The following is a 22,810-nucleotide window of genomic DNA, read 5'->3' on the forward strand; positions in this document are numbered from 1 at the left end:
AGTTAGAGGATGATGGATAGACGAGTCTGGCCAAGTGGAAAATTTCTAGATGGGAAGCTATGGTTGAAAAAGTAGATAGGAAAAGAGTGAAGGGTTGAGAATGTTAATAATTTGGACCTTATCCTGTAGGCAGTAGTTAGCCTTTTGAAGGCTTTTAACTGGAATGAAATGAGTCCTGAGAGCAATGTTTGATGACTTGATCTGGTTTTCGAATGTGGAACAAATTGGGAGGCAGGAGGAGGAAGGGAGACTTGGGCGCTGTTGGAATAGTTACTCTTGGATCGAAGCTAGAGTAAAAGTAATGGAAATGGAAGAAAATACTCCTGTTACAAGAGGAGAATCAAATGGCAGTGCACATCCTAATGTTTATCCCTCCTGCTCTTTAGATCCTTTTGCTTTGGCACTCTCTTTGCTTCTTTGTAGTCCTAGCACTATCAATAACTAGCTTTTGGACTTTGGGCAGGTTGCTTCATCTTTCTGGGCCTCAGATTCCTCATCTATAAAGTGAGGGAGTTGAACTAGAGTGATTCCAGGGTTCTGCCAAGCCCAAATTGATTCCAAATCTGTGACTTACTTTTCAGCTAGCCACCAACGCCAGCATTCACTCTTGGGTTCACTGAATATTTACTGAGTCCCTACTATGTGCCAGGTAGTATATTAGACTGGGAAATACACAGTGCAGTCTGATAGATGTTTGCTTTTAGTAGGTCACTGACCCCTTCTGGCCAGGAACTTTGCCTCACAGGAGCTGCTAACAGTGACTCGTAGTGCACCCTAAAGCACACCTCTTAACTTCTGTGAGATGTGAGTTACTCATTTGTAACTTTGAACATCCTCAAGGTCCTTTCTAGTCTTACTAGCTCAACACTTTATAATTCCTTAGATACTAGGAAGGAAGAAAATGGAGAAGTCACAGATGACACTGAGCTTTGAAGCTTGGTGACTAGGAGAATGTCAGTTGATCCATTTGACAGAAAAAATGAATTTAGAAAACCTGTTCTGGATCAAAGTCTATGAATTCTGTTATGCATATGCAAAATTTCAGACCCCTTTTCTTCCCATTTCACAGATAAGTACTCAAATTTTTGGATCTCCCCCGTTTCCAGCTACAAACTTGTCTACACTGACATCTTCTCATTTGGTATATCTCTTTGTCCATTGTTATTTTGGGATCCCATCTCCTTCCACCTGCTCAGAAATATTGCTCCGTCAGGTTATCGCCTTTAATATACCTTTAATTATCCCTCTCTATTGGACTTTCCTCTTCACTGTTTAAACATGCTCATGTCTATGACATCTTTAAATTAAAAAAAAAAAACTTTTATGCCCTAGCTTTTATATATTGCTTGTTTTCTCTTTACAGCTAAGATTCTTGAAAGAGTAGTTGGTTCATCATTGGTCAACATCCCTGCTGCCCATTCATCTGTCAGCCTGTTGTAATCTAGTTTCTCCGTGCTACTTTACTAATTACTGCTATTTCCATGGTGACCAAGGATGTGATTGTAAACTCAGAAGACATTTATCAGCCCTTAACTGACTTGGTCTTCCTGCAGCATTTGAAATGGTTATCATTTCCTTTTGAAATTTTTTACTCTGGTTCACAGCACACCAGTCCCTAATGGTGGTCCTCCCATCTTTCTGTCCCTTTTCTGGATTCTTCCTAAGCTCATATTTGGGATCTGTCCTTCCCTATCCTTGACGTCCCTTCTCTCTGTCTCTCTGTCTCTCTCTCTCTCTTTCTCTCTGTGTGTGTCTCTCTCTCTGGCTCTCTCTCTCTCTCTGGCTCTTTCTCTCTGCATTCTTCTGCATGAGCTTATCTACTCTTGTGTAATGAAAAGAGCTTGGGTTTGGGATTTAAAAAGACCTTGGTTCAAATCCCAGCTTTACCATTTATTACCTTTGTCAACCTTGGACTGTTCCCTTAATCTTTCTGAGCCTACTTCTTCATTTACAAAATGTAATAGCTTACTTGTAAAGCTGTAAATATATGTACAAATGCCTAGCCACATGCCCATTACAAAGTATACACTTGGCAAATATTAGCCCCTTTCCCCTTCCCTGACTTCAGCTACTACCAGTATCTTTAGCCCAGACTGTCTCCGGAGATTTACATCCTTATTTCTAGCTTCCTGTTGGATAACACCTCTTGAGTCTTATGTATACAACACGTCAATGGAGATCAAATTATATTTGATTGCCTGCTGTGGGCGAAGCACCCTGCTAGGTGTTGGAGATAAAATGGGAAATAAATAAGTAGTCTCTCCCCTTGAAGAACATACAGTCTGTGCAATGATAAAATTATTCACAGAGTGCTATAGGAATTTGGAGGAACAAATCTTCATTCAGCCTAAGTGGAGCTAGGGAAAGCTTTCTGGAAATGTCTCAAGCTAAACCTTAAAGAATGAGTTAGGTATTAGCCAGAATCAGCAAGAGTAAGAAAGGAATTCCACAGAGGAAACAGTATGAGCAAAGATATGGAGTAATAAAATAGCAGTTCTGAAATCCTAGAACATTTAGAGAGAGGCAGGCAACAGTGGGAGGTGAGGCTAGAGAGGTTGACAGGGGGAAAGACATGAAGTGTTATATCCATGCTTAGGAACTTGGCTTTTATCCTATATATGCTAGGAAGCCACTGAAAGGAGAATGACATGGTTAGCTTTGCAAAAATTATGAACAGAAATTTCTTAGAAGAAACACAAGCAGTGAATACATATCTAAAAGATCCTCAACCTTATTAGAAATCAGAAAAATACAAATTAAGCTAATAGTGAAGTAGTCTTTTACATCCACTAGATTGGCAGAAATTAAGAAATATTGGTAATCCTCTAATTGTTTGAAAATTATTATATCATCAAGTATTTATTAGGCTAAACATTTGCCAGTTATTTCAATAACTCCTCCAATGCCATAGTTTCCAAATATCATCTTAGAAATTTCAACTATGTTCAAGTATTCGAGTTAGTCAATTCCAAGTATGATGTCAAAAATTACTCAGTAGGGACTTCCCTGGTGGTGCAGTGGTTGAGAGTCCACCTGCCAATGCAGGAGACACAGGTTCGAGCCCTGGTCCGGGAAGATCCCACATGCCGCGGAGCGGCTAGTCCCATGTGCCACAACTACTGAAGCCTGTGCGCCTAGGGCCTGTGCTCCACAACAAGAGAGGCCACTGCAATGAGAAGCCCATGCACCGCGACGAGGACCAAATGCAGCCATAAATAAATAAATAAATAAAAATTAAAAAAAAAAAAATTAGTACTGTGGGTATAATCTGGCCATTGCGAAACAATCCAAAGTGTTAGCATTCATGGATTTAATATCAGTTTCAACTACCCTCAAACAACTAAAATAATCTGTAGTATTATTATTTTTTTAATTTTATATTTATTTTTATTTTTGGCTGTGTTGGGTCTTCGTTTCTGTGCGAGGGCTTTCTCTAGTTGTGGCAAGCAGCGGCCACTCTTCATCGCGGTGCGCGGGCCTCTCACTGTCGTGGCCTCTCTTGTCGCGGAGCACAGGCTTCAGACGCGCAGGCTCAGTAGTTGTGGCTCACGGGCCTAGTTGCTTCGCGGCATGTGGGATCTTCCCAGACCAGGGCTCGAACCCGTGTCCCCTGCAATGGCAGGCGGATTCTCAACCACTGCGCCACCAGGGAAGCCCCCAATCTGTAGTATTATTGAATTTCAGACTCAAACCCCGCCTATGACAAGGCTGGTGTTCTTTTCTAGTGAACAAGCCTACCAAGTAGCCACATCTCAAGCAAGCTTAATTGTTCTCAACATTTTATGGGGAAGAAATTATATATCACTGTGATATTCACAACTTGAAGATTTACAAAGGTTACGATCTATCCTTCCCAATCCCTATAACCCCCTCCAGCTCACTTCATGTACATTCTGATTCTGAAAGATATATACGACCAGCCCCTGGCTTTTTTTTTTTTTTTTTTTCGGTACGCGGGCCTCTCACTGTTGTGGCCTCTCCCGTTGCGGAGCACAGGCTCCAGACGCGCAGGCTCAACGGCCATGGCTCACGGGACCAGCCGCTCCGCGGCATGTGGGATCTTCCCGGACCGGGAAGCCCCACCCTCCCTGGCTTTTTAAAAAATGACATGCACGTGCTCTAAGGCCTGTATAGGATATTAGGCCCTGACAACTAAGGGTTCCTGGCTTTGGCAGTAATGGATGTAAAATATTTTAAGAGAGAACATTTTGCTGGTTTACAATTAAGCTGAATAACTTGGTATAAAAGTACTGTTGATAGAAAAGAATGTTTAGATTATCATAATATATAATCGGATATCATACTAAATATATCTTGTGTATTTGGGGAATATTTATCTAAGTAACTTTTAATAAAAGCAGCTTCTGGGACTTCCCTGGTGGCACAGTGGTTAAGAATCCGCCTGCCAATGCAGGGGACACGAGTTTGAGGCCTGGCCTGGGAAGATCCCACATGCCGTGGAGCAACTAAGCCCATGCACCACAACTACTGAGCCTGCGCTCTAGAGCCCGCAAGCCACAACTATTGAGCCCATGTGCCCCAACTACTGAAGCCCGTGCGCCTAGAGCCTGAGCTCTGCAACAAGAGAAGCCACCACAATGAGAAGCCCGCACACCGCAATGGAAAGTAGCCCCTGCTCGCGCAACTAGAGAAAGCCCACGCACAGCAACGAAGACCCAATGCAACCAAAAATAAATAAATAAATATATTTATTTAAAATCAGCTTCTATGGAAGAAGACATATGCTTTGAAATCACCCACCTAGTAACTTGTGAAAATGAATGTCATTATATGATTGATCACTTCACACTAAAGGGGGGGCCAAAGGATATAGAAAAGCCAAAAAGGAGAAGGTTAGATGAAGATATAGGACAAGGAGAAACTATAAGATGTTTCTATTTCTATTACCCCCCAAAATATTACTAAATATATGCATAAAGAGTATAAGAAGGAATAGCAGAGTGGAAATGGGTTGAAAGTCGTAAGCTAAATATCATGTTTCTGCTGTTAGTAGCCATGTCATAATCCCTAAATAAAATGTTTGAGGCATTGAGAAAATTCATCTGCACAACTAAAGAGGGGTCAAGAATGAACATGTCAGGAAGATAAGGAAAATCTCTGTTTCTCTGCTTTACTTTAGCAATTTAGCATAATCCCAATGTTCCCATATCAGCTAAGATCTTATAAGAGAACCAGTTCTTTAATATCTTCTCCAAATGTCTCCCTGTTTATATTATGCTTCTAATGAAAATTTTCCTCCAGTTTGTTCTGCATCAGAATCACTCTTTTAGAATTAAGAAGAAAACACTTAAAGCTTCTGATTTTCCATTCTTTTTATTCTTCCTTTCATGTTAGAGCTCTTCTTTACTGTTTTTTTTTTTCCTTCTCTCAATCTTTTCTCTCTTCCTCTCCTACATTAACTTTTCTTCTCCACTTCCTGAGTCATTGCTTAATTTAGAAGTAAAGGATTTTATTTACTGTATTTCTTCTAGAGTCACTAGAAGAATTAATGAAAGTTAAATACTCGGTAGCTAAATTTTACTAAGTTATAGTTAGTGATAGGGAAAGCAAAACTTTCATCAGTTATAACATACTAGCTAAATTATAGTCTAAAAGAGTAATTCAACTTTCATATGCTAAACTTTCAAGCATTATATTTGACAATAAATGCATATATATAATTGCTTTTACTATTATCTATGGTATATACTATAATAAAGTAATGTAACTTTTTAAAAATATGTATTCACATGTATACTTCCATGTGAATATTGTTCTTCAAAGTAGAAATGAAGCTATACTCTTATCCCAAATATGTTGTCACTTCAGAACGTTTTCAGAAATCATTTTGTACTATGAATTATTCCTTATTATGGACTGAATGTTTATGTTCTCCCAAAATTCATATGTTGAAGTCTACCCCACAATGTGATGGTATTTGGAGATGGGGCTTTGGGAGGTAATTAGGGCTAGATGAGGTTATGAGGGCCCTGGTCTGATGGGATTAATGTCCTTATAAAAAGAGACACCAGAGAAACTGCTGTCTTTTTCTCCCTACCGCCTCCCCGTGCTCCCACAAGAAAGAGGTCGTGTGAGCACACAGTGAGGTGGTGGCCCCTACTTGTGTAACTCCTGAAGTGTCTCTGAAACAAATCTCAAAAGAGGAACATCAAAATTCTGTTGCACAATTGTTGAAATTACTGTGTTTTACCTTAATAATGGCATTTAAGAAAAAAAGGTCATTTGGCTATAAAAGGTCTCTGTACAGCCTCACCTACTAGAATATTAATGACAATTTAATTACATAAATAAAGCAAAGAACAAGTTAACATATTTAACTTTTTGTATAGTTACTGTTTTGATACATAGGTAATGTATTTTGTTCATTCCTTCAACAAATATTGGATACTGACCATGAGTCAAGCATATACAAGGTGCGATAGATACAAGTGCAAGAACAGATATTCTCTTTAAAGGAATTCATACCATGAATATATAATATTATAGAATTAGGAAGTCCAAAGGTTAAATGAAAATACACATTTCCCAGAAGAAAAACATGATTTAATAACATGTTAACATGCAGTTATAACATTTTTCAAAGAAATGACTCTGGAAGTTTTGTAAAATATTTGTTTTATGGCCAGACAATATATGACTGAAAAAATAAATATCTTAAATATTTATCAAATCCAGCAGTTTATAATTTTAACTATTGTATCCATCAATGTGATGAATAGTCCAAATTAGTTACCAAATCTTATTCTAAATTAACTTCTTCAAAAATGAAAAATTTTGAACTTCCAAAGGCCATGTGTCTCTTAAATTCTGCCATTTTCTCCACAATAATCAAAATATAAAACCTCAGAATTATTATACTACACAGGGAAACATTTTAATTGCAACAAATTATATTTCTTGGACCTTTCTATAAAAACTGTTCCAGGAAAGAATAGTATCTTCTCATTTAGTTATTAGGATGGCTTAGATTTTTTCAGTAAGGTGATCTTTTTGTAGATGTTGTCATGTTTATAGTAGGTAGCACTCATGAACAGGCAACCGACTGTCTGTGGGTCCACCTAGAAGAATCTGTGATATAAATTTAAAATAATTTATTGTACAATATTGTATTCAGTTAGGTTTAATATTGAATACAACTGAACATGAATACTCATGAATATGCTTACTAGCAAAGAAATAAAATATATATAGAATCTGCATATTTTTAAGTAACGTTTGGAAATGTTCCTAATTTTAAATGTGACATTTTCAGATAATTAAACCTTTCCTTAATTCCTGGGCAACAAAGTTTAAAAAGTCAGACATTTTATTGCTTCCATAACATTTAGCATTTGTGTGCAACACTTACTAGAGAAAGTACTAAGTAAGGAGGGGAGAGGATGGGTTCATATGATTGGCATTTACTTGGCCTTATTTCCATTGTTTCTCATTTTGTATGAAGATAGTTGCATATCACCCCTTTCCTAAAATGGAATATGGTAGAATATAGATTCTATTCATAAACGTGTCATTTGTTGATGAAATAATTTTGCCATTTAATCCTAACTGCAAGTTAACATTTTTCATGGATACCAACCCATTTTCTAATAGATCCCATTTTATTGTGACAATATAAACATTATAATAATTTTTATTTATACATTTCATACATTAAAAAAAATTAAACCTCTTGTTTAATAGTAACAAAAAAAATCATATTCGCTTAGTTCTCTGGCTCACTGAGTCTAGCAGTTTATGATCCTGCTCTGCGTGTTCTGTGCATTTTTCCTCTTGACTACACTTTTAGTATTAGGCCAAGGAAGCTATTTCATCAAGTTCTGCACATGTTGCTTGATAGATTCTTAAATTATGTATGATTAAAATAGTTTAAGATTTAAAATGATTAAAAATTGGGAAAATGCCTGCTAACACACTATTTTTGTAAGTCCTTTGTCAGTCCTCCGTAGAGCAGAATTCAGGGCTAAATGAAAATATTACTGAAAATACTTGGACGACTTATTGGAATAGCTACATCTGTATGAAAAAGCTGGATTACTCAGCCGTAAAAAGGAACAAAATTGGGTCATTTGCAGAGATGTGGCTGGAGTTAGAGACTGTCATACAGAGTGAAGTTAAGTCAGAAAGAGAAAAACAAATATCGTATATTAACGCATATGTGTGGAATCTATAAAAATGGTATAGATTATCTTACTTGCAAAACAGAAAAAGACACAGATGTAGAGAACAAATGTATGGACACCAAGGGGGGAAAGGGGGTGGGATGAATTGGGAGATTGGGATTGACATATATACACTATTGATACTATGTATAAAATAGATAACTAACGAAAACCTGTATAGCTCAGGGAACTCTACTTAGTGCTCCGTAGTGACCTAAATGGGAAGGAAATCCAAAAAAGAGGGGATATATGTATACGGATAGCTGATTCACTTTGCTGTACAGTAGAAACTAACACAACATTGTAAAGCAACGATACTCCAACAAAAATTATTTTAAAAACCCACAAAGCTGGGCTTATTATTTCCTTGACAATGGTTTTTCTCCAAAAATAATGATGAATTTTAGTTTTAAATTCACTCATCAGGACAAGCACTAAAACCTAGAAATCCATTAACCAGTGGTTCCACTGCAACCTTGTTCAATTCATGAATCCGGATGTAATAAAAGAAATAGCACCTTTTGCCCCAGGTAAAGAAGGTCTTTGAAAATAAAACAGTCAAATTCCAAAAAGGGAATAAGCCAGATTTGCCTGCTGGTTCCATTACGAGTATTTATAATTTCTTCTATTATGGCCAATAATAGGAGAATGAGAACAAGTGAAGAGAAATATTAATAATTGGTTAGTTTCAGTGTAGCAATTAATACTTTACATTGTAAATATGGTCTTTTATGAAATGTATATGCAAATGATGTGCAGGTATTACAATAAGGCTGACTTTTGGTGAAATCCCAATGAAGGCCACATGCAGAAGACAGTGATTTTCAAACCCACCTCTCAGATGCAAACATCTAGGGCTCTAACCCCTGCCCACTTTGAACAGACAAGTTCCACTTTTTTTTTTTTGCGGTACGCGGGCCTCCCACTGCCGCGGCCCCTCCCGCCGCCGAGCACAGGCTCCGGACGCGCAGGCCCAGCGGCCGTAACTCACGGCCCCAGCCGCTTCGCGGCACGTGGGATCCTCCCAGACCGGGGCACGAACCCGTGTCCCCTGCATTGGCAGGCGGACTCCCAACCACTGCGCCACCAGGGAAGCCCAAGTTCCACTTTTTAAAAATCTGTTTCCTATAAAAGGGTTGTGAATAAGATTTCTTCCTTAAACCTCTGAACTAACAAAAAAAAAGTTCTTTACCTGATCTAGTTTTAGTGACTTGGATAAAATCATCCTCATCCTCATCACAGCTATCACAGTTAAATTGTTGGAGGACTGTTTCTGACTGGCTTTCAGCTTGATTTGCATCTTTCTGCTTATAGAAGCTTCGAAGTGCAACAAGACGGTGATGTATTGCTGCATGCATATATCCTGTATCTTTGGCACTGGCCTGCAAGAGGAAAATTAAGTTGTTAATATAAGTAACTTAATAATAGCCACACTTTACACATTTGTAACCTTTCACTATTAATAAGGAAGGAATTATATGACATAAGTCTAGAATATAAATAATCCTAGAAACTAAACGGTAAAGAGCCAATTCATCTTGAACCAAATTGAATCCTAGAGCAGATAATTTTATGAGGTCCCAATTTGTGCATTTTAAACTGAGAAAATGAAATTTTGTGATTTAAATTTTCTATTTGAATTTGTTTGTTAAGACCATCCTTCCTTCACTGTGTTATACTGTAGAAAATTTTAGGGTTGGGGGAAAAAGACTTTCATTTCCTTTACATCACTTGCTTAGACATCCCTGCAAGCTGCATAGCTCTGTAGAAAAGCAGAGCTCATTTGAATAGTCTATGATGTTGTACCATAAACACATCAGAAGTCCTTGCTTTCAGTACTTTTCTATTTTTACAGTTGCTATTAATATAAAAATGATGGTAACAATAACATTGGTATAACATTTGCTGTTATAATATCCTTTTACTTTTTCAATCCTTATAATAAAACTTTAGGTTATTTATTCCATTTATGTTAGCAAAAGCACATAGTGCAGGTATTCAGTAAATACTTGTTTCCTCTTCCCTTTACAGATGAGAAAATTATGGCTCAGAAAGGCACAGCTTGTCTGCATTTAAACAGCTAGTTGACAGATTGGCTGGAACTTCGTTTTTGTCATCAAAGTCAGTGTTCTTTAAGGTAACATGTCAGTGGCTTACATTTTTGTATCTTTTCACAATTTCAAAGAAAATCTGGGAAAATTTTTCTCTTTGCTAATCCTTCAGAGATCTACCAAATATTTCAAAACCAAGAACTGAGGGTTGAATCAACTACATGCCAACTTTTGGGGAGAAGGGTCTTAAAATATGGTTTTTCTTTTGTATGTTATTAAGTTACCTTAATTATTTTTAGGGAAAAAAATACACATTAAATAAAATATTTTTGTTTCTCATATTATGTTAGATATTACATAGCAGATGTTGAGTAAATATTTGTTGACTCTTGACCAATTTAATTTTTATATTAAGTACAAGGGTGTAATTTTTCTTCAGTAGGTTAATTAATAACAAATACTGAAAATATATGTAATTGAAATATAAATACAGTTCTGCTGCCTTGACTTTTTTACATTAAATTTTAAATATGCCTTTCACTAGTGTATATATATATATAGCCAAATTCATTCAGATATTTTCATTCAAGAAATTCAGAACAAGAAGTAAAAGCACAATAATATATATATATTTTTGGACAACAAATTTGCAATGCTTAAAAATAATTTCCAGGAAGTGCCATAAGAAAATGCTAGTGAGAATGAAAATTGGCTCAGTCTTTCTGGAGATAAATGTGTCAAGACAAGTCAAAACCTTTTCCCAAGAGAATTAACATGTATGTACATAGAGAATTCCTTGCAGAATTTATAATAATGAACATAGTAAATTGCCTAAGTATTTAACAAAATGGGATTAATGGACTAAATTATGGTACATAATAGAACAGAATTTATTTTCACCTATAAAAGAATTCTTGAAGAATGAACTATTTAATAACAGAAAACACTCATTTTCATTGATAAGTGAAAAGGTCACATATGTGTATTTCACAATCAAATGTTAGCTGTTTAATCTTCTCAATCACTTTATAAAGTATATTATTATTGTCTTCCATTGGCAGATGAGTAAAATCAGGTTTAGGAAGGCTAAATAACTTGCCTGAAAGTCACGCCATATGTACAGTATGGTACACATGTATATATGTACCCACACATACATGTATATACTAAAATGTAGTATAAGACCAAAATATTAATAGTGACCATCTCTGGGAGTGGAATTTTGGGTGATTTTTATTGCATTTTGTTTGCTAATATTCAAAAATTATCCTACAGTTTAAAAAGTCAGCATGGGCCAGATATTGAGCAGCAGAATCTAGTCATAGTTAAATCTAATCGAATCTAATCATAGTCTCAATCTCAGACAGGCTGCTTTACCCACTGAAAGACAGGGGCATCTGGCCTAGCAGAGTATCCAGTATTATCTCCCTAAATGGTAAACAGGGTTTAGACATCTTACTCTAAGATTTTAACACTCAACATCACTTATACCTAACAGTGCACCTACTGGTAGTTAATAAAACCTTTGGTTTTTCATCAGTGGGCTCTTGCCAACTTTTGTTTTTTCATTATTATATGGAAGCCAATTTACTTGTATTGTCATCTTCTACCTGAGTTGCTTAGATATTCAGTCTTCTCAAGTCTTCTGAGACTCGGCCTATGGGGGAAATCCGGCCTTTTTTCTCGCCTGATTCATGTCATCTCTGTCTTTTTTTGCCTGGATCTTGTATTTGAGGTCAAGCATTCCTGCTGCCGGAACAGCTAAAGCTGTGCTCCCATCCTGTTACCTTGGAGACTGACTCATATCCAGAATTGGAATTTGCTATTGGACTGGTTGTTTTAACTTGCTAGCCCTGTGTTTTTCCATTTCTCACTGGTTCCTTTCCAGTGATTTCAAAGCCTCAATTTCAGCACGCAGTGTAAGCATCAGGGTGTGGATTCTGCTGGCCTCCTAGGAGCCAATCCTGACAGTAGTCTCTCTGGAATTTAGTAAGATGGTTGACATAATTTTAATAGTAAAGAAAAATGTAGGGGTTTGACAGCATATACCAATACAAATGTCTTGGGACCAGTACCAATTGACTGCTTTGAACTGTTGTTAATCTCTAAATTTCATGCAAAATTTAGGTCTTATATTAGACTGTAAACAACCATAATAAATGGCTGATTTTTTGCTAATGGTATAGGTTATTTTAATAAAATGAAAAAAACAAATGTGACTGCAGAGATCTATAAATATAGTAGGATAATCCTCTATCACTGAAATTTGTCACTTACCTGAATTAAAAACACTTTGATGTTATAGTCTTCTAAATCAGTAGCTGTTATTCGTAAATTTTTGTGGTTTGCTTTTTGAATCTCCATTTGAGCCCAGAGTTTACTATTGAGAATCAGCCTCAGGCTGCCTTGATTGTGCATAACTAAAATAGGAAGATGAATTTATCAGACTTTAGAACAGCTGATTCCTTAGCCTTTCAGAGGAATTTGCCATTTTGGAAAGCAAATAAATCTGGTAGTTGTTTTTCAGACTCTATTGTCACTACTAAATTGTAGTTTAATTGACTAGATTATAATTTGGTTTCCAAATTGGGCTTTATTATGTTGGAGGACCTTTTTATTAGCTTAAATGCTAAAAATGCTATTTTTTTTTTACTATAATATTAAAAAATGGTTAAATTTTAGAATTTCTTTGAGGACATAATGGTCTGAAGAATATTTACCCAAGAATTGTTTATAATGGAGAAAACTGAAACGAAAACTTTAAGCATTCAAAAAATGGAATTAGTTAAATAAATGATGGTACAGCTATTGAGGATATTATGAACTCATTAAGAATACTAAAGAAAGATAATTATTAATGTAGAAAGGTGACCATGGCATACTATGCAAAAGAAAAAATCAGGTTACAAAGTACTATAAACACCATTTATCACAAATTTTTCAATGTATTGTATACATTTATTGTATACAAAGTCCTTAAGAATATATTTTATTGACAGAAGCTAGCTACTACAGGAAGATAGGCCTATGAGTAATTTAACTTTTTTTCTTCTTGTCGATCCATATTTTCCGTCTTCTGTAATGGACATGTATTACCTGTATAATTAAAAGAAAAGTTGTTTTGTGCATTTTTTTGGCAAGTAGTGGAAGGAGTGAAATTAAACCAGAGTAGAAAACAGCTAATACCTGCCTTGGGAATGATAGTCAGATTATTTAGAAACCTGTTTGCCAGTGCTCCTAACTCTCTTAGTCTGAATTCTATTCCTTACTCACTTCTTGAGATTGATATCTGAAACTCACCAGATATCCATTTACCAGCTTCTACTTGTGGTCTCCTCCACGAGATTTGACCACCCGATATTGACCAGTAAACCCATCCACCCCGGCCCAGATCTCTGCCTGTGCTTACTTTCAGTTTGGACCTCTGAACAATGCCCAGTGTGTCTTTTGGATGCCAGAAACCTCCTCAGGCTTTTGGTTTGGCTGACCAAATTCTGACCAGCACTCTGCCTGCAGGATTCAATAACCACACACCTTTATTTACTTGGAAATTGACCTCTCATCCCAACCCACACACTGTGTTTAGAATGCCAAGAATAAATGACAGGGCAAATATTCTCTTTTAGAAAAACGATTCCACTTCAAAAATAAATTCATCACATTCCTTTAAATAATAATGATTACTATTTAGGTGTTTGCTGGGCTCGGTCATAGGTGCTTTACGTGCATTATCTCACTGAATTCTCACACTCACTAAGTCATGGACTTCTATTATTTCCACGTTAAAGTGATGCAACTGGGGCAGAAGGAGAGTAAGTAATTTGTCCAAGGTCACCAGTTAGTAATGGAGCCAGAACTAGAACCTGTATAGTCTGACATCAGAGCCTACTTTAAATAGGAAGCTCCTATAGTACATTAAAAATAATATTGTTTAATTTACTGACAGCAGTCTAATTGATTGACAGCAGTCTAATTTATTGACACATAACACATCTCCAGAAAATGATGTGTACTTATATTGGAAAAATTTCCCTGAGAAATAGTGACTCGCTTTACAAAATGATTCCTTACTTAGTCTTGACTGGAATGTTCCACAATCACTGCTTGCTGTGTCATTCAGTCTCAAAGCTCCTCTGCCCCTTTCAATCCAGGACTGTGTTGTTTTGTTGAATATAAAAAGCTTGCAGTTGATCTAAAGGACAATTTTTTAAAATGTCAAAATATAGAAAACTTTTCAAAGTGATTTCTTTCCTATGCTATAACACTTTTATTTGTCTGATACTTTACCAGAATAACCTTTGTTAATAATTTCTAAGCCAGCTTTAAAATTTTACTTCGCTTCTGAAACAATACAGTTTTTGAATAGTTCAAACATTAAAAAGCAAAAAGATGTACAAAGTGAAAAGTAACCCCACCAACACTAGTTCCCCATCTACCAGCTTTCACCCCCTACAACAGGTAATCACTGTTGCTAATATTTTGTTTATGCTTCTAGAGATATTTGTATGTATATACATGCCAATATGTATATATTTTTCTCCTATTTTTTCTATAAAAATAGAATACCATATGGTAGAATACCATAAATACTTTCCACATCTTTCTTTTTCACTTGACAATATGTCTGTATATACCAACTTACAAATTAAACAATGTTATTTGAATTATGTAATTTATCTGAAAGTTAAGGAATCATGGAATTATTTGTATGCTTTAAAAATTTTAGCAAATACAGCATCCGAACTAGCATGTGATACCACAGAGTACCATACTATAATTTAATTGCTTACCAGTGGTTCTCAAATACTACTATGTACAAGAATCACCTAGATGACTTGTTAAAAATATAGCATGTCAGGGCCTCACCCCTAGTGATTACTTCAGTGAATCTGGGATTAATCTGATCTGAGAGTTATGCTGTGAGACACACTTGTACAGTAAGTGTATCAGTAGATCAAGGGGGAAGAAAATAGGAATGAAGAGAGTTTGGGGTAAAACAGATGGAGAAAGGCTAAGGGAAATCTGTGCTTTGTTGAAAATGATTAAGTTGTAGTAATTACATTTTATATGCCTAGATTGACAGCTATACCACTCAACATTTGAATCCTAGGTGTGATACTATATACTACATCTGTGAAATTCTTGATTCATGTGAAATTCAAAACTTATTTAAAAGAACCTTTAGGATAAACAACAAGGTCCTACTGCATAGCACAGGGAGCTATATTCAATATTCTGAGATAAACCACAATGAAAAAGAATCTAAAAAAGAATGTATATATATGTATAACTGAGTCACTTTGCTGTACAGCAGAAATTAACACAACATTGTAAATCAGCCCTACTTCAATTTTAAAAAAGGAACTTTTAAAGGAAAACAAAAAACCTTTTTATTATCTTGAACTGAAATCAATTCATCTTATCTGCATTTTTAACTTTCAGTGTAAATAGAATTTTAAATCATATGATAACAAATTATAAAAGCTGACATGAAAAGTGTAAAATATAGGTTGTTTTAAGGCAGGGTCCTTGGTTGTCTTCTTTCTAAGGGACTAATGGGCATGGTTGTAAAGACAGCAATCCATTTTCCTGCAAATTACACATATAAATGTAAGAATACAACAAAATATTGGTATAATCCTTGGAAGCCTGTAACATTTTTATTTAAGCATCTCAGTCTTTCTGAAAAGTATACTTCTGCCTTTATTTTTCAAGCTGTCTCTGCTAAGGGTAGCTTATTCCACACATGGAGGTGCGGCCAGGAAGAGCAATACATGAGGCACAGACCTTTAACACACTGTGTTCTGTCTCCTCCCCGGTTATGACATCAATTTTCTCCAGCAAACATTTTGGTGATGGTTTAGAAGAGAAAGCAGTAGCTGATTCAGTTAGGGGTATATTCTTAAGAGAGTCTGTTCCTGAGAGAAAATAGGGGGAAAGAACACATAAAACGCCCCATTTTCCCTACTGTGAAAGTTCTTTCTTGCCCCTGTTAACATGCATTTAGCCTTAGCTTTTTATAACAATGAGTGTTTCCAAAAAATCAAACTGCTTGAGTTGAGGCAGATCTCTTTAATGATCCCCCATATCATTAAGTCAAACAATTATTAAAGCTTATATATCATGTTTATATGCTTTAATCTTCACCAAACATTTTAAAATACAGGGCTATTGTTTTTGTATTTTATAGATATTAAACAAATGACATGGAAAAACAGGAAGTACACCAGCTGAATCAGATGTTTTACAAATGAAATAATTCTTACTTGAGTTTGGAGCGTTGATAGGAAATTTTAAAGTGAATTTGAATGGTTTTTCCTTCACGTATGAATCATTTTCAAGTTGAGGCTGAGTGAGTTTTTGAGTACCCTAAGTGGGGGAAAAAGATGTATTACTTAATTTTATCCCCATATATTTGCAGTAAGCCAAGAGATACTTTTGTTCTTCTCAGGGTGGCAAACAAACCCAAAAGCTCTGTTTTTGTTTTGGGCTCCTTTTGTGCTGAACAGAGAATTCCTCCCCATTATTAGAAGACCTTGGTTTTCCTCCCCATTATTAGAAGACCTTGGTTCTGATCTCAGCAAACAATCTAGTTACCACCAGCCTACTTCAGGTGGCATCTAGTTCCAGGGGCAAGGGGAAAGCTTTTCGAGACCCAAAAGGAGGTAGTAGCTGTTCCATGCTACCACCACACCAACCTGATGCCTAGAGGGAGATGCAGCTGTTGTCACTTTTTCAAGGTATTTCGGTATTCTCAACAGTCCACTCTTTCTATCCAGTTCATTTAAAAAATTAAAAAGTTATCCAAAGAACCCACTAGCTGTCTCACATCATCACTACAGAAGGAATCCTAACTTCTCCTCTAAGACAATTTTTGCCAACAATCACTTTTAAGGCTGCGTACCTGGGGATTTGCACATGTGTTGTAATCAATGCCTGTGTGAAAAAAGACCAAGTAATTTCCATGCCATTTATAACCTCCTGTACAGCCCCCTGCATAGCTCCCTGCAGAACAGGGAGAATTGGACAATACTTCAGAACCTGGGTATATATCTTTTCCCTTACTAATTCAAGATTCTTTCACATTATTTCACTGGACATCAAGATAATCTGTTAAAATTGGTAGGGATGGGTGTAACTATTTCCATTTTAAGAAAACAGAAACTAAAGCACAGAAAGTTTAATGACTCACTCTTAAAAGCACATGGTCAGCAAACAAATCAAGAGGGCATCCTGGCCCCCAAATCACACAGCCACAGGATTACAGGATCAACTAGAGGACAAACACAGGTGATCTCTACAGCTCCTGCTATCCTAGCATGTGATCAGCTTAAGGAGACAGGAAGCTCAGGTTCCTTTGTAAGTCAAAGTTGAAGCACCCATAGGAAATGCACACAGGTACCTACCTTCTCACACCAAATCTGTAATTCCCACTGTAGTTCATTTGTATAGGTATCTTTCTCTTTCCCTTACTGGACTATAAACGTCTCTAGAGGACAGGGTCTTCTTTAGCTTTGCATAACCACTTACCCAGGTGGTTTTCAATCCTGGCTGTATATTCAAATCTCCTGACACCTGGCCTCACCCACGGAGATCCTGATCTGATTGGTTAGGGGAGATGGCCAGGCATAAGTCCTCTGAAGGCTCACCAGATGATTGTAATATGCCACCAAACTTGAGACCAATGCCAATGCTTTATATATCATAAGAACACAATCCATGTCTGTTAAATGAGTTGAATGTTAAAGTTGATCCCATGAGGTTTGAAGAGTATTTTATTTGTGTCTGTGACATCTTACAGAAGCTGCGACTAATCTAGAATAAATGTGCCTAAATATATTTCCTGGAAGTTGGTCCATTCTGGTTCAGATCCAAAGGTGTGGGTCAACAGCTCTAGGATTGCTGGAGCTGACCTTCATCTTGGGAGTGGCGGAAGGGTGCCTCAAAGCTGAGAAGCTGTGATACTTCTCTTGGAATTGGGGTTAAGCCTGAGGCAGGTGTAGAATAAGCTAGATCTTAAAAGTAACTGATTTGTGAAAGCCCTTAAAATCTTGGAATAAACAGGCCTCATGAGTTGGTGGTCCTTTTGTTATTCTGAGCCCTTGCACAGGTTTTAAAATCTGTACATCCTCCGTGGGATTCTTCATGTAACTAATAGCCCTGAGACAAGCTAGCTTCCTTGTCTTGTCTCAGCCAAGATTCTGGTCTGGGTGAAAGTGGAAAGAGTATAAAGATGTGTTGGACCAGATAAAACCATGGGCACATTTGCTGCACAGCTTCCACTTGGCTGTATAATTCCCCACTGTAGATCATGCTCTGTTTTAGAAACGTGCCCTGTGGAGGACAGAGCAGCAACTGCCTCACGTAGGAGGATGCTCAGTATTAATTAAGGATGATGGTAATAATAATCAGGGGGTTCCACTTGGCAAGCACACTCTCCTAGGCAAGTAAAAGACTATGATTTTCCTCTTACAGCTAGCGAAAAAAGTTTTAATAATGCTTTTCAGTGTAAAATCTTGAAGGGGAGAGTTGTGGTTAATGAGAAAAATTTGGCAAATGATTTTAAATGCATCTTGTTATAAAAAATGCTATTGAAAAACTGTATTAAAATATCATGACCAGTTGAGTTTATCTAACTATTGCAGACAGTTCTGGGATTTCCTTGGGTACCTCTGGTTTAATGCAAGTCAAAGAAGTATTTAGTATTTCTTATCAGTAATAATGTTATAATTATACAATTCCCTTCCTCTGTGGTTCTTGTCTATTATTTTAACAACTAGAACTTGCTTCCCAGGAGAACCTTTCCAGTTAAAGATAGGAAATGTGCCTTTGAACTCAGGAGTTAAAAAGTATGCTCCAATTTAACATTGTCTTAATTAATTTGCCTTCAGAAATTTGAAGTGACAGTTCTCTATATAATAATAGAAACATTTACCAAAATCTTACCAAAACTCTTTCTACCATGTTTTCTCCAAAAACGAAATCAGAACTGCAGCTTTTAAAAGAATACTTATCTTCATTTGGTTGACATCTAAGGAAAAGAAATAAGCATTTGCTATTTTAAATATAGTAGCAATGAATATAGCCATTTTAAACCTTAGCACATGAAATAATCAGATGATTTAATAGATTTATGTAAAGCATAGAAACATCTGCTAACTTTTGTTTATCTGAAGTTAATGAGAAATGATGGAAAAATTGAGATAGGTACTTCCAGGGATCCTATTCAAAATATTTGACGGCTGTTACAGCACTGGCCAAGACCAGTCCAAACAGGCTGTGTGATCAACAGGGGAGCTGCCCAGCCCTTATCTTTTTGCTTTTCCAGCACTAACTCGTCTCCAGTCTCCAGTCTCCACTCTCCTCTTCCCCAACTGGCCAATGCTTTTAGCGATCCAAGGTCTCAGGGCAAAAGCAAAGCCAATCTATCTTCTCAGTTATACTTGAGTGTGCAGTAGTTTAATTTGGTTTTTCCCTCCCAGAAACTTTTTTTTTAGTGTTTTAAGTGTTTTGCATAATGAGAAACTCAAAGACATGCAGCCCTCTGTTTGTTGACAGATGGACTCTGGGATCCCTGTTGCATCCCCAGTGTGCACAGTAGGTAAGGGCTGAGGTACCTGCGTGGGCCCTAATCGCGAGTCCAGAATGTCCACGGCTAGCTGTAATCTTCTCTCAGATCAAACATGCCCTCATCACTGGTGATGCTAGTAAATATTAACTTTCACTTTGTATATTTCTACTGCTTTCTTTGTTGTCTATCCAACCTATGTTAATAAATAATAATGCCAGCAGTAATTTAAAAGAGGGGAAAGAAAGAATGCCATGGAAAGGCTAATCTATTAGCCAATAATTAATGCCTAACTAAATAAAAATTTAGCTGTACCTATTTGAAACATACTTACCCAAGTCAACAAGACAATAGAGATGATCCAATATCAATATGATAATATTTAAATATTAGAGATGTTTTAAAAAACATTTTAAATTTGTATATTTATAAAATCTCCTTTCAAACAGAAATCTTGACATTTTATCTGTACAAGGTCCGAAACTTTTTTCCTGGAAATGGTTATAATGATAAAAGAAAGCAAGAATGAAAGAACACCACCTGTTTCCCCATCACTAACTTACCCTACTGATGTAGGACCTAAAAAATTCTGGTTAGTAGACAGCTGGACTGAAATTCTGGCACTTGGTAAATTTTCACTTAGCAAATAGGAGTTCTCCTCAGAAATCTGAAAGAAAAAAATCCATCAAAAAGTTCATTTAAACTGCCTTACTAGATATATTAATGTGTTGAAAACTTACTTTGTTCAAGTACTACCCTAAACATTTTATATACATTATTTCATACGCTCCTCAGAACAACTCTATACACTTTGTACTTCTATTAAACACATTTTACAGGTAAGTAAACTGACCTAACAAGCTTAAATAATGGGGGCAGGCCTGGGCAACAAGGAAAGGGGACTGATATTCGAGCCTGGGTCTGCCTGACACCAGACTGAGCGGGAACATTCAGAAATCCCACCTCCTTTTGTTACTTTTACCCCTTTAGCCAAGTGGAGTTAATTCTCATTTCTAGATTAGTAAATATCTTTCAGGACTATTTAATCCCTGGAAACACCCTAAGAGCTTCACCATCATGGCCACCCAGTGTGAGAGAAAACTCCATCTCTTCCTCTAGAAACTTCCGACTGGTAACTAAATCAGTTACTTACTCCATCTGATGTGTATATACATATGCACCTTACCTGCATTAATGTATAAATGAAGGAGTGAGCAGTTTTAGAACTGGAAGGAGCCCCTATCTGTTATCTAATCTAGTGTCCTCAGTGTTTTGTGGACACATCCCTTCCTCCACCAGGGATTTTCAAAGATGTTGCAGGGACTTCCTATCTTTAAAGGTAAATGGGGTCTGTTTCCACTTTAATTTTATATCAATCAATAAAAATAATTTTGAGTATTTTTCCCTTTGTAACAGAATTTGAGAGCTGAGAAATATGTGGCAAGAGAGTATGTGCCGTTGGTTAGCAAAGATCAAAGTACATGCTTATGACTCAGTCACTCAGATGATTTATCTCAGCCAAAATGGTAGTTTTTAACTCTATGTTGGTTGAGATAGTTGTTATTAGGCATATATTATTTGAATTACATGCAATAAGTGACCAAAATTAATGACAGGATGAATGAAAATTGCTCTAATTTTGATATACAAGTTAATAAAGATCATAAAAACAAGTGTTCTATAAAATTCACCTACAGATAATTCTTACTAGATCTATAAATTATAACATTTTGTCAGAATTCTGACATAGCATCCTTTTTTTTAATTTTTGAATTTTATTTTATTTTTTTATATAGCAGGTTCATATTAATTATCCATTTGACATAGCATCTTATATATAGTTTGTCTTTAGATCTTCAAAAATCATCATTCAATGGAGAAAATTCAATGATGGGCATATCCAATTAGGCTTTTCACTTATTAGGAATAAGTTCTATTTATGCCCTTAATAAGTTATTCAAGAAGAAATGCTTATAAACAATAGCCTGAAAATTTATCTTATGCTTTATTTTTATTTATTTTTGCGTTATGCGGGCCTCTCACTGTTGCGGCCTCTCCCTTTGCGGAGCACAGGCTCCGGACGCGCAGGCTCAGTGGCCATGGCTCATGGGCCTAGCCGCTCCGCGGCACGTGGGATCCTCCCGGACCGGGGCACAAACCTGCGTCCCCTGCATCGGCAGGCGGACTCTCTACCACTGCGCCACCAGGGAAGCCCCCTTTATTTTTATTTTGTTACAGATTTTATTTTAAATACATGCAATGCAGGATTTCAAAAAATCATGGCAAAAATAAATGTTGATCAACTTTTGACATAATGTGCAATAAAAATTTTAATCTATAATTTATAGAACATGCCATTCCAAAATCAAAAGCAATGTAATAACATTTTAGAAATTAGTTAACACATAATACTTTTTCTTACATACTTTAAAACAAATTAAACAACATGTATCACTCCTTAAATAGGTAAAGAATTTATGTAATATAGTGATGATTATATTTAAGTGAAAATGTTTAATAAAGTACTGATTTGAAATTTTAAAATATGTTATACCTAAAAGTCACATCATATATCATGCATAAATGATGAAATGATTTTTAAAATTCATAATGGGTCTCATTAAATCATGTCTTAACAAAGAAAAAGATTTGGAAATATAAAAATGATGGTAGGGCTTCCCTGGGGGCGCAGTGGTTGAGAGTCCGCCTGCCGATGCAGGGGACATGGGTTCGTGCCCTGGTCCAGGAAGATCCCACATGCCGCGGAGCAGCTAGGCCTGTGAGCCATGGCCGCTGAGCCTGTGCGTCCGGAGCCTGTGCTCCGCAACAGGAGAGGCCACAACAGTGAGAGGCCCGCGTACCACACACACACACAAAAAAAGATGGTAAATGCTGACCAAGTTCAATTCCCTCACTTCACTGATAAAAAAGAGAAGGTTGGATGCTTTGTCTAAGAATGCAAACACAGTTAGATAGCAGTAAAGATAGGATTAGTACCAATCAGATTATTT

At 36.5% G+C, this 22,810-nt stretch overlaps 1 protein-coding gene across 9 annotated transcripts in view; it reads right to left on the reverse strand.

Moving 5' to 3' along the window:
* Window positions 1–4,692: 4,692 nt before the first annotated feature.
* Window positions 4,693–22,810, reverse strand: part of RANBP3L (RAN binding protein 3 like) — a 49,409-nt gene continuing 31,291 nt past the window's right edge. For 8 of the 9 annotated variants that reach the window (XM_029217561.1, XM_029217565.1, XM_029217563.1 and 5 more), the window contains 8 exons: window positions 20,363–20,466; window positions 19,178–19,262; window positions 16,498–16,600; window positions 16,019–16,149; window positions 14,303–14,423; window positions 12,509–12,651; window positions 9,373–9,562; window positions 4,693–7,089 (listed from right to left, as the gene is read on the reverse strand). In XM_029217561.1, the coding sequence (XP_029073394.1) occupies window positions 7,046–7,089; window positions 9,373–9,562; window positions 12,509–12,651; window positions 14,303–14,423; window positions 16,019–16,149; window positions 16,498–16,600; window positions 19,178–19,262; window positions 20,363–20,466 (921 nt within the window). In that variant the 3' untranslated portion in view covers window positions 4,693–7,045. Of the gene's footprint in view, window positions 7,090–9,372; window positions 9,563–12,508; window positions 12,652–13,272; window positions 13,328–14,302; window positions 14,424–16,018; window positions 16,150–16,497; window positions 16,601–19,177; window positions 19,263–20,362; window positions 20,467–22,810 lie in introns of those variants that run through there. The other variant, XR_003792752.1, reaches the window with a different exon arrangement.

Source organism: Monodon monoceros, unplaced genomic scaffold (genome assembly GCF_005190385.1).
Source record: "Monodon monoceros isolate NGI ecotype Baffin Bay Population unplaced genomic scaffold, NGI_Narwhal_1 Super_Scaffold_12, whole genome shotgun sequence".
Taxonomy (NCBI): domain Eukaryota; kingdom Metazoa; phylum Chordata; class Mammalia; order Artiodactyla; family Monodontidae; genus Monodon; species Monodon monoceros.